Raw genomic sequence first — 15,865 nt, forward strand, 5'->3', positions numbered from 1 at the left:
TTGGGTGTCCTGTCCTCCAACCTCATCTCTATATGTATAATCTGCATTTGTTCACTGTGGCTATTCAATAAAATGAAGAAATTTTAGGAGCAACAACCAGAGTGCGGATAATTTTTTCTACGCTGTGCAATACTAATAAGTATAACCTTTTTATTTTTTTTTATTTAAAAAAAAACAAAACTTTCGGAACGATTTAAGGTGCTACTAACCCAGGAGCCTGCATTCACCATATCTGGTCTCCCACAGTACACAGAACATGGAAATGCAATTATTTTAGTAAATATAAACTGCTAGATACCTTTTCTCATCAGCAGTATATAGCAGCCTTGTTTCTTCTATCAGTGTCCGACTGAGCACTGTTTCAAGCTTGTAGGAGGAGTTTTCATTCTCCTCTGACTTTCCTATGAGGCTGCAGGACCCCTGACCCTCTGTCTGGACAGTGCTGATTGGCCCTATGCTGATCACATGCACCCTTCCAAAAAAAAAAAAAACTCTCTAGCAATACCTACCAAACTGAGCATGTGCAGAGTGCTCCCAAGGCTCTGTACTATCAGGAAATGGATTGGGGACAGTGGAAGAAGGGGAGGATCAGAGAAGACTGGATCAAACAGCCTTTTTACACAATGCAGAGGATTAACCCCTTAGGTTCCACAGTGAAGATAACAAGCATGCTTTACTGCAAATGCATACTGATTTACTGTTGTGGGCTTAGTAACACTTAGGGCTCATGCACACAGGACGTTTTAAAAATGCCAGAGCTAAAAACGTCTGTTTTTTCGCATTTAGCCACGTCTTTACATTAGCGGTATTGTGCGATTTCCCACGTTTTTGGGCTTTTTTACACTCCTCATAATGTAAAAACGGCAAACGCGGCTAAAAGCTTGTTACAGCATTTAGGGGCTTTTTGGGCATTTTTTATTTTTACAGCTCCTGAAAGCACAGGCTGTTGTTTTTTCTTTTCTACTGCCCCTAAACGCTTATTCCTCCAAACACCTCTGACAGTTTGTGTGCATGGACACAGGCTAACATAAAGGGGGGGTTAGAGGCAGTTAAAAAAAAACGTCAGACACCCCTAACAACAGCTGTAAAAACATCCTGTGCGCATGAGCCCTAAAAGCTCCTTTTTTCTGCTCCAGTAAGCTCAGGGTGGAGTCATTCCTGGCCCACAGCCTGCCTTTTTGTGGGAATGACCCAACCTGAAGCTCATTGAAGGAAAAAAATTGGTGAGTTCGGAATTCATCTAGAAATTAGTATGGAAGACACCCAAGCTCCTCTCTGGTAAAGAGTAACTATACCTTACCTATATTAAATATAATTTAAAATTCCAAACCCTTGCCCCTGTATGCAAAAAAAAATATTTGCAAATTAAGCTCCCCTTGCTTCAATCTACTACCGTGTCACCATCTTGAAACAAGAGATGGCACATGGACCAACAGAGACCCACAGCACTGGATGTGGAGACATGTCGATCGAATCCGTCAGAGAGCTGGCAGAGTCCTGTAGCATATGTGCGTATGCGCGGTATTCAGAGCACTGCCTCCTGGGATGTGTAATCTGAAGATCTCAAGACAATGGGGAGGAGGAGGCAGCTGAGAAATGTTCTTGAAATGAGCGGAGTCCACTTTTAATATGACAAAACAATAATAATAATTGTTTTTATATGAGAGGTTTCAACTATTTTTACTGAAGACATGCTGGTAGGTTAGTTGGCTCCTGTTTAAAAATTACTCCAGTATGTGTATGTATACATGTGGAATAGGGACCTTAGATTGTAAGCACCTTGAGGACAGGGACTGATGTGAATGTCCAGTATGTAACGCACTGCGTATTTTGTCAGCTCTATAAAATTAATGAACATTTTCCATTGTGTCTGGCTTACTGTGCGCATCACATACGATAATGCCCCAAAACATCAAGTGTCACTAAGTGAATCCATATTTACTCAACCTTGTGTTTTACATTCCTTCACAGACACCCAGAAGGCAGTGCAACGGCAGAAACAGGCAAAAGAGAGGAGAGAAGAAAGAGCAAAGTATCTGGGTAAGAGGTTTCTCAGTGACAGAAATTAAGGCTGACTATACACTATGCAATCTGATTGTACAATTTTCTTTGGCTTCACAAAACTATGTAATATAAGGACAAACCTTTTATTGATCTATTTATTGTATCAAATCAGGAAGGCCTTTGCACCTCATAGTTGATGGAAGATCTGGCCAGCTTAAGTCCATACTTTAATGGAAGATCTGGCCAGCTTAAGTCCATACTTTAATGGAAGATCTGGCCAGCTTAAGTCCATACTTTAATGGAAGATCTGGCCAGCTTAAGTCCATACTTTAATGGAAGATCTGGCCAGCTTAAGTCCATACTTTAATGGAAGATCTGGCCAGCTTAAGTCCATACTTTGAGTTATGCAGGAAAAATTTGATGCTTTCTAATCCAAGTAGTGGGGTGTGGAAGACTGTCTGTATTACCCTTACCAATCATGTTCCAGCAAACTAATACAAAATAGAACATTCTGATTGGTTGCAATGGCAGCACAGATGGGTCTTATTTCTGGTGTTTTTAGATATAGACTCCGTTGTCCACTTTCCAATAGAGTAGTGTTATGTGTTTCTTGTAAGATCTCTTCAAATCGTCACTTACGGGTGAAGCTCACAAGTCAGGCATATGAATATTTCATTGGCCATGGAGGCTGCACAGCATAAATATTTAACTTGTTTTAGAGACCTCTGGAAATTTAGGCCAACTTAACTCGATAAAATTTCCTCCATTCCTGGGGCTCTTTACCTTGTCACTTATATATTCACTATGCTTTATTTTGCATAATCTAGCATTCTGCATATTGTCTACTGCATGTGACACAAACACTTAATGAGAGTATGCTAACAAGAAAAAAAAAATGTAAACGTATCAAGTAAAATAAATGCTTTCTGTTGCATTCAAAAATGCAAATAAAAAGGAAGCATACTTGTAATACATTTGTATGTCAAGAAAGCAACGAAGGGCTCTTTCACACCTACAGCCACTGAACACAATATCCGCTGGTGTGTGCTGGGAGGATACAATACTGATGTGGATTGCACTGTTTACTCCCCCCCCCCCCCCCCCTTTTTTTTTTTTTTTTTTTTTTTTTTTTAGACCTGACATTTGATTACGTTTTATTAGCCACAGCTCAGTGCTGTGGATTGTGTCGCATCACGCTGCGCTGAAAAAAAAGCACTGCATGCTGAACTGGCCCTGTAGGGTACAACGCTTTGTGCCTTGTCTTGCATTGAGAGTGCACTGGGCAAGGGTGCCCAACGCCCCTGGCGCTATAAAAGTTTACATTTTCTCTTTTTTTTTTTTTTTTTTTGAATATCTCTGAACTATGTCCTTCTCTGCTGCACTTCACATGTGCCTTCCCAAGCACAGCGCCTGATCCCGATTCCCTGCATGCTGCACATAATAGCTGTACTGCACATGTGCCCCCCCAAGCACAGCACCTGATCCCGATTCCCTCCATACTGGCCATAATACATATACTACACATGTGCCCCCCCAAGCACAGCACCTGATACTGATTCCCTGCATGCTGGCCATAATACATGTACTACACATGTGCCCCCTCAAGCACAGCACCTGATACTAATTCCCTGCATGCTGGCCTCAATGCCTGTACTGCACATGTGCCCCCCAAGCACAGCGTCTGATCCCGATTCTCTGCATGCTGGCCATAATACCTGTACTGCACATGTGCCCCCCAAGCACGTCACCTGATCCCGATTCCCTGCATGCTGGCCATAATACCTGTACTGCACATGTGCCCCCCAAGCACGTCACCTGATCCCGATTCCCTGCATGCTGGCCATAATACCTGTACTGCACATGTGCCCCCCAAGCACGTCACCTGATCCCGATTCCCTGCATGCTGGCCATAATACCTGTACTGCACATGTGCCCCCCAAGCACAGCACCTGATCCCGATTCCCTGCATGCTGGCCATAATACCTGTACTGCACATGTGCCCCCCAAGCACAGCACCTGATCCCGATTCCCTGCATGCTGGCCTCAATGCCTGTACTGCACATGTGCCCCCGAGCACAGCATTTTATCCCAATTCCCTGCGTTCTGCCCATAATGCCCTTAATGCACATGTGTCCCCAGAGCACAGCACCAGTGCAGCTGAGCATGGAACTAAGTGGCATATAAAACTGGCATGGAGCCTGCACATCAAAGTGGCTATGCATGGCCTATAGGTGATGCTAGTAATAGAGCCACCCTAGTGGTGGAAAATAAACACCAAACTTTCAGAGGTTCAGTGTGCTGCCAAGACTGCGTGTTTTCTTTTATTTCTGGGGAGGTTTAATTACAGAATTACGTTTGGGGGTGCAGCAGTGCTGCCTCATTTAGCTTCTGAAGCTCCTTTAAATACCATAGGTATGGGGGGAACCTGTGACCTCCCACGGTGCCTCTCACAGTTCAGGACTGAGCAGCCAGTCACCAGGACAGAGTGCTTTTACAATGGGGAAGAAGGGTGCATATAGCCCTGTTTTGACTTTCAAGGAGTTCCAAAATACACAGAAATTTGGGTGACGGGAAACTGCAGTAAGGTGAACACATGTTCTTTGTGGTGCAGCTACTTTGGCAACTAAACCTGTGTAAGAACATGCGTTCCCCTTCTTCTGACCTTCATTCATCTATTATATTATTCTGAGGACTCTACAGTCTATCGTAGAGTGAGCCTAATTTTTTCCTAGACATACCTAAATGCTCAGACTGTTATAGTGAACCATAAATGTGTTTTGTTTGCTCAGAGCCTGCCAAAGGTTTGCATGTGATGACTTGAATTTCTCCTATCTAAATAATTTCACCAGCAGAATCAACTTCAAAGACCCTTTTTTTGTTTGCATGCAATTTTGTTTTTGCTTCTAAAAGTCTGATCCATGCTGGATTGAAAATAACAAAGTGGCTGCTAAATAACATGGAGAGTCTTCCGTTCCTGTATCAGTCGCTGTATTCTCTGTATACATTCATGGGATATGGAGTGTATACCAAGTTATGGGTACACCAGTTTTGTTGTGGTTTGTGTCCTCATTGCATATGTGTACCAACCATGGAAGTCCCTTTTTAAGTCAATGAATTGAGGTCTGGTAAATAAATTGATGTGTTTTGAAACGGGTGCATCACATTATAATTCAGCGGTAGAATAGGTAAAGTGATATTAAGTTCTCCGTGCAAATTGATGTTTGTGCTCCATGTAACAAACTGTTTAATGTTTTTCTTTCTACGTTTTTACACCACAACTTACATTTGCCCTGTGAAAAATCCTCAGATATATGTCTCTCTGTTGTACTAAGATCTAAACTTCTGATCTTGGAATGCTTACCATTTATTTGTTATGGCATGATGCTTTGGAACTACATGTCCCATGATTCCTTGGCCACACTGCACATGCATAATCCTTAGCATGGCGCCTGAGTGGTCCAGTGCTACGGTCCCTGACTACACTGCACATGAACGTCCTATGCACAGCACTCTTGTGAGCATTATAACAAGGATCCCTACCACACTGTGCATGTGTGTCCTATGCACAGCACTTGAGCAGGCATAAGAAGGTCCCCTCCCACACTGCACATGTGCACCCTATGCACAGAACTCGAGCAAGCATAATAAGAAAGACCCTTGCCACACTGCACATGTGCACACTAAGGACAGCACTCGAGCAACCATAATAAAAAGGACCCCTCCCACACTGCACATCGAACAAACATAATAAGGACCCCTGCCACACTGTGCATGTGCGCACTAGTACAATATATTTGGTAATAGTAGTAAGAACGTAGAAAAAAACTTAGGAAGTAGAAAAAAATAGAGAAAATATCTGATAAATAATTACAATTGCTCACCAAAAAAGTATACAGATATGGCATGCCCACAGGGGAATCCTCGTCACCCTGAGACCGCTCCATTGAAAAATAATGAAACCTAGAAAGTGTTAAAGTGGTTCTAAAGGCTGAAGGTCTTTATCTTAATGCATTCTCTGTAGCCCCCACCCTCTTATACTTGCCTAAGGCCAATCTCGATCCAGCGATGTGCATGAGAGCAGTGTCTCTCTCTACTCTCTCACTCATCGGATCAGAGACCGCAGTGGGAACCATTGGCTCCTGCTGCTGTCAATCACAGCCAGTGAGCAGGGGGTGGGGCTGAGCCATGCTCTGTGTGTAAATGGACTAGCGGCTTGCTATGGTGGGCACTCAGCAGGGGGGGAAGAGCTAGGAGCACCAGTGGGGAACCTGAGAAGAGGAGGATCAAAGCTGCTCTCTGCAAAACTACTACACAGAGCTGGTAAGTAGAACATGTTATTTAAAAAATGGGTTTACAACCACTTTAATATATACAGTAAGAGTATATAATGCAGAGTATGCAGCAAGCACAGCTACCAGCAACACGGGATACACAGAAAAAATTGATCTATAGCTTTTCCTTCTGCAATGCAGCTATATAACCTTCTCCATCTGGTCTCTTCTTTCCATTCATTATTTTGGAGCTCTAATCTGGAACTAATAGTTTCTTGTTCCGCTACAATGTAGATGTTTCATTTTCCAGAGGGCTAAGATGATAGATGTCTGATGTCCAGATGATATGACTCCTGTCATTTGTCAGTGGTGTGTGATACAGGATTACACCAGCAGACAAGTAGTTGTGAGGACCCATTCACACTACATTCAGTTACCTGCATTTTTCCTCAAAAAAAAGTGCAGGTAAGGGCAGAGACAGACCAGAATGCAGTGTTTCACTATGTTCCAGAGCTGTGTGATATTTTGCCTAATATCACACCGCTCTGCATGGCCCTGAGTGTCAATACTCAGCATTAATGAAGTGTCACAATGTCTGCCGACGTTCTGCCCGTGTGTATGGGGCTTTACTCTCACTATCTGGTGTAATCTTTAAGTGCTTATTCACTCCATATGCTTTCAGGTACGTTTTCTAAATGTTTGTGAACAAATGCACATTAAAATCAATGGTTTTTCAATAACCCTAGTTCACACCACTTCAGTTTTTTTAATACTTTCAAAAAAGTATTTAAAAAAAAAAAAAAAAAAGTATTTAAAAAGTATCAGCATGCTTTTTTTTTTGCACCAGAACACAGGTAAATGTGTGTGTAAATGCACATAAAGGCACATAAACATGGGGGTGGAGAAAAAAAGGTAACATCTCTAATTTGGACCTTAGTCTTGGGATTGCAATGGCCAGGACCATGATTTTGCCTTTAAGGACAGACATCCAAAGCACGCGGAAGAATCTCTGTACTAATGAACACACCAAACAATGGAGAAGCCCAAGTGGTTAATCGGGCACAGAGTGCACTCTCCACAACCAGAGGTTCGTATAACAATAGTGGCAACCAACCAAAAATATTAACACCATAAGCCCGTGTGTGTAGCAATCAAACTAGAATTGCACACGGTAAGTGGCTTTCCATAGGCGTACCCGGCTTAGGCGTATATTGAAGAAACGTATCCGCCGCCTATTGGTTCGCATAGTTTATAATGAATCATCTTGCAAAATAGTTCAAAACACCTGGATTTTTAGCAGTGTCCTGCGCTCACAGTGTACAAAGCATGGCTGTTAGTGGGCTTGTAGTTCTTTAGGTATAAATACCTCTGCCAGAGTATATTAAGTTCAAGTTGCAAATGACAGAGGATATGCACCTATCCGTCCGTACACTGTCTGACTCTACCAAAATCAGCCTCAGGACAGCAAAGACAAAAGTCTTAGTCCAGGTACTAATTCAAAAGTTCCAGGAGGTGCAGGTTCTAAATAGACTCATAAAAACTCAAGGGCATTAACCGCACAGTTCCACATGTAAACCTGTTAAGAAACTGCCTGGAGGCTCTTACCACTATCAAGCATTCAGGTTTGTCACACCTTCATTCCTCCACTGTGTTGTCAATGGATATAGTCCAATACACTGTGCTGGTAGAATCACTTGAATTGACACGATGGTCCAGATAATCAGCCCTTTGATTCCCATTGTATGTGCTGGGAAGTTCACATACCGCTGGTGCACAATGTCTAGTGAAGTTGTGTGGGCAGCCGATATGGCACCGCCAGGATGGTGAAACACATGGCACGCAGGGCCTAGCTGGTGCTGCGTACTGCAAACACGTTTCGCACACATGACCATATGCTTCGTCAGGACCATTGTGTGGATTTAGGCACCATTGTTTGTTTTTAGTTTTATATAAATTATGTCATACGGCCCAGGAGTCTTAAGGAGGAGAGAAGGAGTTTTCTTAGCTAAGAACACCCTTCTGTCTTCATGCCTGAGCTAAGGGCAGATGGATTCCAGGAAGTAAATGCTACATGAATCATCTACCCTTACTCAAGATGGTCACAGCTAGGAATGCTAGAGGGTGTTTTTCAAAGTGATTCCTCAGAAAAATAAAGCATGGAGACATGGATGAATAGGGGGAGGCTGCTTTGAATTCTAAAAATGAATTAAATAGCATTTTTTGTTTGTGGTGCTCAGATGCAGTGTAGTTCCGCTTTAAAAAATATAGATTTTTTAAGAGAGGGAAAAAAATGCACCTGAATGCAGGGATTGTGGGGTGAACTAGCCCTAAAGGGTCAGTCCATGAAAAACTGAAATTTCTGTTTTTGGTAGAAGCCTGTCAGTGTTTTGTGTATCTTGGGGACTGTTTTGTATCTCCCTTCAGTGGCCATTGTGAAGGGTTCTCACTTTCCTTGTTGGAATTATACATTTTACATTATAGAGAAAGAGCTAGAGGATGCAAAGTTGGGCCGAAACAACCGAAAATCCCAGGTGGTCAGGAAAAGGGTCACCATTTATGATATGGAGATCTTGGAGCATTTAAATGCATATTATTAAAAAAAAGGAATAAACACACCCATATTGAATAAAGGAAAAAAATGTGCATTTACTCATTTTTTGCATTTGAGCCTGCAAAGCTGCTTGTTTGTGGGAGCTTGCAGGCCTCAATGATCCCTGTATGACAGAAAACTAACTAAAAAAAAGCATTGTAACCATGATCAGTGTGTCCATGGATGCAATGGATAGGCTCCTGCAGATTGTTCCCCCTGCTCCAAATCCATATGGAAGTGTGGACCTTCAGTTATGAAGCTGAAGGAGTTAATCAGACATCACCACACTTGTACTCCATTGAGAACTGCAAGTCCCTCTGCTGGGTGGCAGATGGGACTTGTAGTCTTTTGTTCACAGGTCCACTCTGAATTCAAAAGAAATACAAGATACCATGGAGCTTAAATACGGGTGTAATATAAAACATGATCAAAAAGGTGAAATTGGCCTTTAAAAGAGAAGTAAAGTTTTTTTTTTTTTTTTTTTTTTTTTTTTTTTCAGAATCAATCATACTTACCTCGGTGGCTGAGCTGGGTGTCAGTCCAGGCACCTGGCGGATCCAGACTTTATTATCGCGATGACACGGTGCCTGGACTGACATCCGTGACATCGGCAGAGAGCAGACTTCAGTACGCTCTCTGCTGAAACGGATCACAGGAGTGCAAAACAAACTGCACTCCTGTGATCCATAGGAGAAATACAGCCAAACAAGCTTTAGCTGGACTTCTCCTTTTAAGGCATGTAAGAAAACAGGCTGACATTATCTACCAAGCTCCACATTTATTTAAAGGATAAGTTCACCTTTTGGAGCATGTTACACATTACTACAATATTTAGGGTGTAACATGTAACCTTCCCCTGTGACAGCGGGCGGGGGATCCTCTCCCCACACCTGCTGCCACTTTTCAAAAACGGCACCGGAATTTGTGAATGAATGAATTACAAGTCCCGTCTAATACCGTGGCAGACGGCTTGTAGTTCTCAGGGGACTGTGAGGGTACCAATGAGCGCTCTTTTAGTTTGACACTTCCTCCAGTTTTGTAATGGTCTGCCCATACCTCCAAGGTGGAAGTAGTGTCTGCAGGAGCCTGACATTGCACCCAGAATCTACTGATCGTGGTTGCAATGCTCTGTAGGCCCCTTACAAAAAATAATTGTACATTATTTTTCCTGCAAAATATGTGCATTTATGGTTTATTTCTTAAAGGTGAACTTCGCCTTTAAAATCTTGCCTGCTTAACCACTTCCCGTCCAGCGACATACCAGTAGGGAGGTATCATTTTTTTCAGTCAGCAATGCTAAAGAGCTGTTGAATTACTTTTACAGGAGGCGCCCCCAACGCCTTTACTAGATTCTCCCTTGCGATTGAGGAGCCTGGTAAGGATGCGACTGGCGGCATCCGGATCTGGGCACACAGTGAGAGAAATGTTGTTCCTCACGCTGTGTGACATAAGAAACCGGAAGCAACAAGGATTTTGTCACTTCTGGTTTCGGCTTTGTGTTTACTGGTCGATTACCAGCCAGTAAAGCAGCTGATCAGACGGTTCTGTGTCTGATCGGCTGCATTGGAGGCCAGAGGAGAGATCTCTCCATAAAAAGACCTGTAAAAGCCCAAGCTGTCGCAAGGGATGTTGTTCATCCCTTGTGACAGCAATAAAGTTGATCAAAAAAAATTAAAGAGACATTGTAAAAAATGTTTATTTAAATATAATAAATAATTAAATAAAATAAAAAAATTTAACGTGTCCCTGTCTGCCCGTGCTTGTGCACAAATGCGAATTTGTGTGCCATTCCCACACACATATGTAAACGACGATTGCACCACACATGTGAGGAATCGCCGCAAACGTCGAAGCAAGTGCAATAATTCTAGCACCAGACCTTCTGTGTAACCCTTTAGTGTTGCCTATGGGGATTTTTAGGTACAGAAGTTTGGAGCCGTTCCATGGGCGGATGCAATTTTAAAGTGTGACATGTTTGGTATCTATTTACTCGGTGTAACATAATTTTTTATATTTTACCAAGAAATTGGGTATTGTGTTTTTGTGCATTAAAATGTATTAACCGCTTCAGCCCCGGAAGATTTTACCCCCTACCCGACCAGAGCACTTTTTGCGATTCGGCACTGTGTCGCTTTAACTGACAATTGCGCGGTCGTGCGACGTTGCACCCACACAAAATTGACGTTCTTTTTTCCCCACAAATAGAGCTTTCTTTTGGTGGTATTTGATCACCTCTGCGTTTTTTATTTTTTGCGCTATAAAGAAAAAGAGCGACAATTTTGAAAAAAACCCATTATTTTTTACTTTTTGCTATAATATTCCCCCAAAATATATAAAAAAAATATTTTTTTCCTCAAGTTAGGCCGATATGTATTCTTCTACATATTTTTGGTAAAAAAAAATCACAATAAGCGTATATTGATTGGTTTGCACAAAAATTATAGCGTCTACAAAATAGGGGATAGTTTTATGGCATTTTTATTTTGAATTTTTTTTTATTAGTAATGGCAATCGGCGTTTTTTTTTTTTTTTTATCGGGACTGCGACATTATGGCGGACACATCAGACACTTTTGACACTATTTTGGGACCATTGTCATTTATACAGCGATCAGTGCTAAAAAATGCACTGATTACTGTGTAAATGATACTGGCAGTGAAGGGGTTAACCACTAGGGGGCGATGAAGGGGTTAAGTGTGTCCTAGGGAGTGATTCTAACTGTGGGGCGGTGGGCTTCAAGTCACATGACAGGGAGCAGTGATCTCTGTCATGACATAAGCCAGAACGGGGAAATGCTTTGTTTACATAGGCACTTCCCTGTTCTGAGGCTCTGTGACACGATCGCCGGGAGACTGGCGGACATCGAGTCCACCGGTCCCGCGGCATAGTCATGCGGCACGCGTACGCCTGCTATTCCCGGCTCTTAAAGGGGATGTACAGATACGCCTATTTGCCCACCGCTGCCATTGTGCTGACGTATATCGGCGCGCAGCGGTCGGCAAGTGGTTAAAGTGAATTTTTTTTCCTCAAAAATTTAGTTTGCAAAAAGCTGCGCAAATATCGTGTGATATAAAGATATGCACCACCCACCATTTTATTCTCTAGGGCCTTTGCTTAAAAGAATGTATGATGTTTGGGGGTTTTAAGTAATTTTCTAGCAAAAAAATGTTTTTTACATCTAGGAGAGGAATGTCGGAATTGGCCCAGACTGGAAGTGGTTAAACTAAGCACATAAGAATTGTCTGTTTAGAACAATGTTTCTCAACTCCAGTCCTCAAGGCACCCCAACAGGTCATGTTTTCAGGATTTCCATTATTTTACACAGGCGATTGAACTGTTTCACTGCCTTAGTAATTACCACAGCCATTTCATCTGAGGGCAATCCTGGAAACATGACCTGTTGGGGCGCCTTGAGGACTGGAGTTGAGAAACACTGGTTTAGAAGAATAGTGTGTTGCTTGCATTTATTCTGCCTTACAACACAGTCTCCTAGAACCTTTTCGGCTTTTGTTGACTGTGTCATAACAACTATGCTACGCTTTCAGCCATAGACAAAGGCAGTGTGGTGTTAAAAAAGACAGGGAAGGGTAGTCTACCTCGCTGGCTTCTTTCCAAGCCTAGTGAGATCGCAGGATAACAGATATTGATCAGATTTTTTTATAATGTTTTATCTCCGCCATAAACATTGATTGAAACCTACTGCAGAACTTTAATGTGGAGCCGACTGCCTTAATGCATTCCCCAAAGTCACCCTACCAATGGCGATGAATAAATGAGAAGAAGTGGGTCTTTTTATGCATGTTTGTTTTTAGTAATGGATGCAGTGCAAAATGGCTAAGGGCTTTTGCTCGTAAGAATGACTTTGTCTTTATTTTACCCCTTGAATTTGGAATGTGAGAGCAAGATACAATAGATGGTATTTTTCTCATCCCTATAGAATAAAAAAAAGTAACGTAACCGAAAATCCCTATAGTAGATGAGGAACATTCATTTTCGTAGGGAACGTGCTTTTGGATTCATTACTGGAAATCTTTTAGCTGAATGTGTCTAATATTGGGGGTGCTCAATGTACTGTCTGTGTGTTCAGGGGTAATTCAACTACATTTGGGTTAAAATGCTTTGCGTTAAAAAACAGTGTGCATATTCCTGACTGTCCTTATAAGGGAAAATTCCTCATTTAGGAAGTTTGTAGCAAGGCATAAGCCAGCTGTAGCAGGATTATTAAAGTAGAACTTTAAATGAAAATTGCGCAGGCAATCTTTTTGACATGTCTCTTTTGCAATAAATGTTCCTTTTGCAATAAAAGATTTCTACCTGCCTGTTCTCAATCTACTATGCGCATGCACAGCTGTAGGTACAATTTTGGAGTCTGATGTGGTGAATAAACTCCTGTGCATGTGCAGAGGCTATGTCACTCTGACATGGCTGAAGATTCTGCACTTGAAAGAAAACTGGGCTTAGACGTTGGCGCCAGCGAAGTGGGCTTGCGGACATTGTATTGCCGAAGGGGACGCAAAGTCCCAAAAATACCGGTTGAAGCTGCCAGTAAAGGCCACCTATGATAGGCCATACATGGAAAGAAGTTTTCTTTTAGAAATCTTATCTAAGAATTTAGTACAAACATTGAATTTGAGTGATTGGACATGGAAATTTTGGAATTTTTTTGATTTTCTAATCAATGATAAAAAGAATTGTGTGAGAAATCTAATCAAAAAAGAAATGCACATGTGCACAAGAAAAAGAAAATTCCCGGAAAGAAAAGAAGATTCTGGGCCACAAAAATTATTTTCTGTAGGAACAGGAGGTTAAATTGTAGGCTTGGATGGTTGAATTTCAAAACCAAGGGTGGCACCATCCGATCACTAGATGCACAAAATTTCTGATTCTCAAAAGAAAATAAATTTGGAATTTTGACCCATAAGGCTCCATGCACAAAAAAAAATGCTGCTTTTACAGGTGTTTGGGGTTTTGCAGCTATTGTTATCCTATGTGTTCATGCACACTAGGATGATTAGATGCATATTTTAAGCTCAGCATTTAGAGGCAGAAAAAAAAACTCTTCTGGTTGGCAAAAAAAAATACGCTAAATGCTCTTAAACGCCTGTACAAAAAAAACGTTCTGTAGGAGTATTTTTTATCTGCCAAAAAAAAATTATTTATTTTTTTAAGCCCAGTGTGCATGGACCCTAATGCAGCTTCCTGTGATGGGGTGACAACGATGCTGCACTGTTCCTGAATTTAAAGCAGTGTTGCCACTCTCATGTAAGCTGTTCCTGCTTGGGATAAGAAGGTGTTGCGGGGAATGTGGCTCTTAGCGTTGTCACTGCTGATTCACAAGAATGCTTGTCTATCAGCACCTGGCCACATCTAGTCCTGCCCAATGCTTTCTTGACATAACTGACTGCTGCTGAAGTAGTAACTGGATTCGGTACTTGTTTGGGATGTCATACAGGAGACTTTTGTTATACTGTAGCATTAAAATCAAGAACAGTTTGTCAGTATTCTTATGGCTGTCTTTAACAAAATCTTCATCCAGTATACAAATACCTTTTTATAAATTGGTTCCTGTTCAAAGACACCATTACTGTGCATTATTTGAAGCAAGAATAATGTGTAGTGGCAGCAATTTTTACCTTCATCTGCCAATCTCCTTTGCCATTGAAGGCACTTTATACAATTTTATAATGCTGACTCTAATAAAATGGCGGCTGGAGTCTGCAGTTGTGGACATTTTTTTGCTAAATATAGGTTGAAACCAGTAGAAGGTAAACTTTGTTGCAGAAATTGTGTGTCTATACCTGAAATTAGTGATGTATTGGAATGTGTACACTTTATAAAAAGAGCAGGTGGTATCTCAACATTGAGGAGAAGGCTGTCCCAAAAAAAAAAAAACTTGGGTTAGTTAGTAATGTGTGCCGTTGCACAAGTATCCATGCAAAGAGTAACTCCACTTTCATGGGGGAAAAAATGGCAAAGAAAAAAATAATATAGTATATACAATTGCAACACAAGTCATATTGTAATTGAATGTTATTAAAAATTACCTTTCCTTATCAATCTGCAGTGCTGTAGTTTTTTGAAAATGCAATGCAATATGGCTACCTGGATGAGTTCTGTACACACAGTGCTTACAGAATGTCCTCCAAAAACATTTCCTGCTTGTCTGATTTGCCCACTGATTTTCCCAGAAGTCTGCACTAAGATACAAGTCAGAATAAGGCCTCCCCTGCAACAAAAATAACATTTCTTTTTCATATATCATGGGACACAGAGTCAGGCTAATATTCATTACCTGCTGGATTATACTCCATCTCCTGGTGAATGGACACTGGTAGACCAAAGGTCTTCAGACAGGAAGTGACCCCCTGTATAACCACTCCCACACAGAAACTACTTCAGTTTTTTACCAGTGTCTGCAAGATGAATGGCACGGTTTGTTTGAGCTCTCTGATCTCCAAGTCTCTAGTCCCACAAACGTTTCCTAAATGAATCAAGGGATTGACTGATCGGATCCATTTGACACAGGCTTTATATGCTTAGATAAATGGTACCCGAGCCTCGCAAAAGACTCAAGATCCTGCAAGGTTTTGCCTGTAATGCGGCTTCGGGCGCTGGACGATGCGAAGTGGAATCCTGGACACCACAGCACTAAGGCATTCCAGCAGGGTGCTGTACAGGTCCAAGGGAGTGGACCCTAAACATGAAAAGGGTACCCAGTCCTTGAAGGTCCTCAAGTGACAGGAAGGGTGAAGATTGGGCTCTTAGTTTCTAAGCTGGCCTACGCCTGGATGGGTAAGTGAAACCCCTTTACTTATTGTGGGGTGTCCCAGTAATTGTAACAATCAGTCAAGCTAGCTAGAGGCTGGACACCTGTGTGCAGTGACCAGATGGGGGAGTTTTGGGCTAGCTGTGGGTGTTTGCAAAGTGTACCTTTTTTTGCTTGTGTCTGGCTGTATGATGGAGCACGACGCCATTTTGTCTTGTTTCTCCAGGGCGCACG

At 41.9% G+C, this 15,865-nt stretch overlaps 1 protein-coding gene across 3 annotated transcripts in view; it reads left to right on the top strand.

Moving 5' to 3' along the window:
• Positions 1-15,865, top strand: part of MAP7D1 (MAP7 domain containing 1) — a 162,977-nt gene that overhangs the window by 90,212 nt on the left and 56,900 nt on the right. For all 3 annotated transcript variants that reach the window (XM_073615611.1, XM_073615613.1, XM_073615612.1), the window contains exon 3: positions 1,972-2,040. In XM_073615611.1, coding sequence (XP_073471712.1) covers positions 1,972-2,040 — 69 coding nt within the window. The remainder of the gene's footprint in view (positions 1-1,971; positions 2,041-15,865) is intronic.

This window comes from Aquarana catesbeiana, linkage group LG02 (genome assembly GCF_042186555.1).
Source record: "Aquarana catesbeiana isolate 2022-GZ linkage group LG02, ASM4218655v1, whole genome shotgun sequence".
In the NCBI taxonomy this organism is placed as follows: Eukaryota; Metazoa; Chordata; class Amphibia; order Anura; family Ranidae; genus Aquarana; species Aquarana catesbeiana.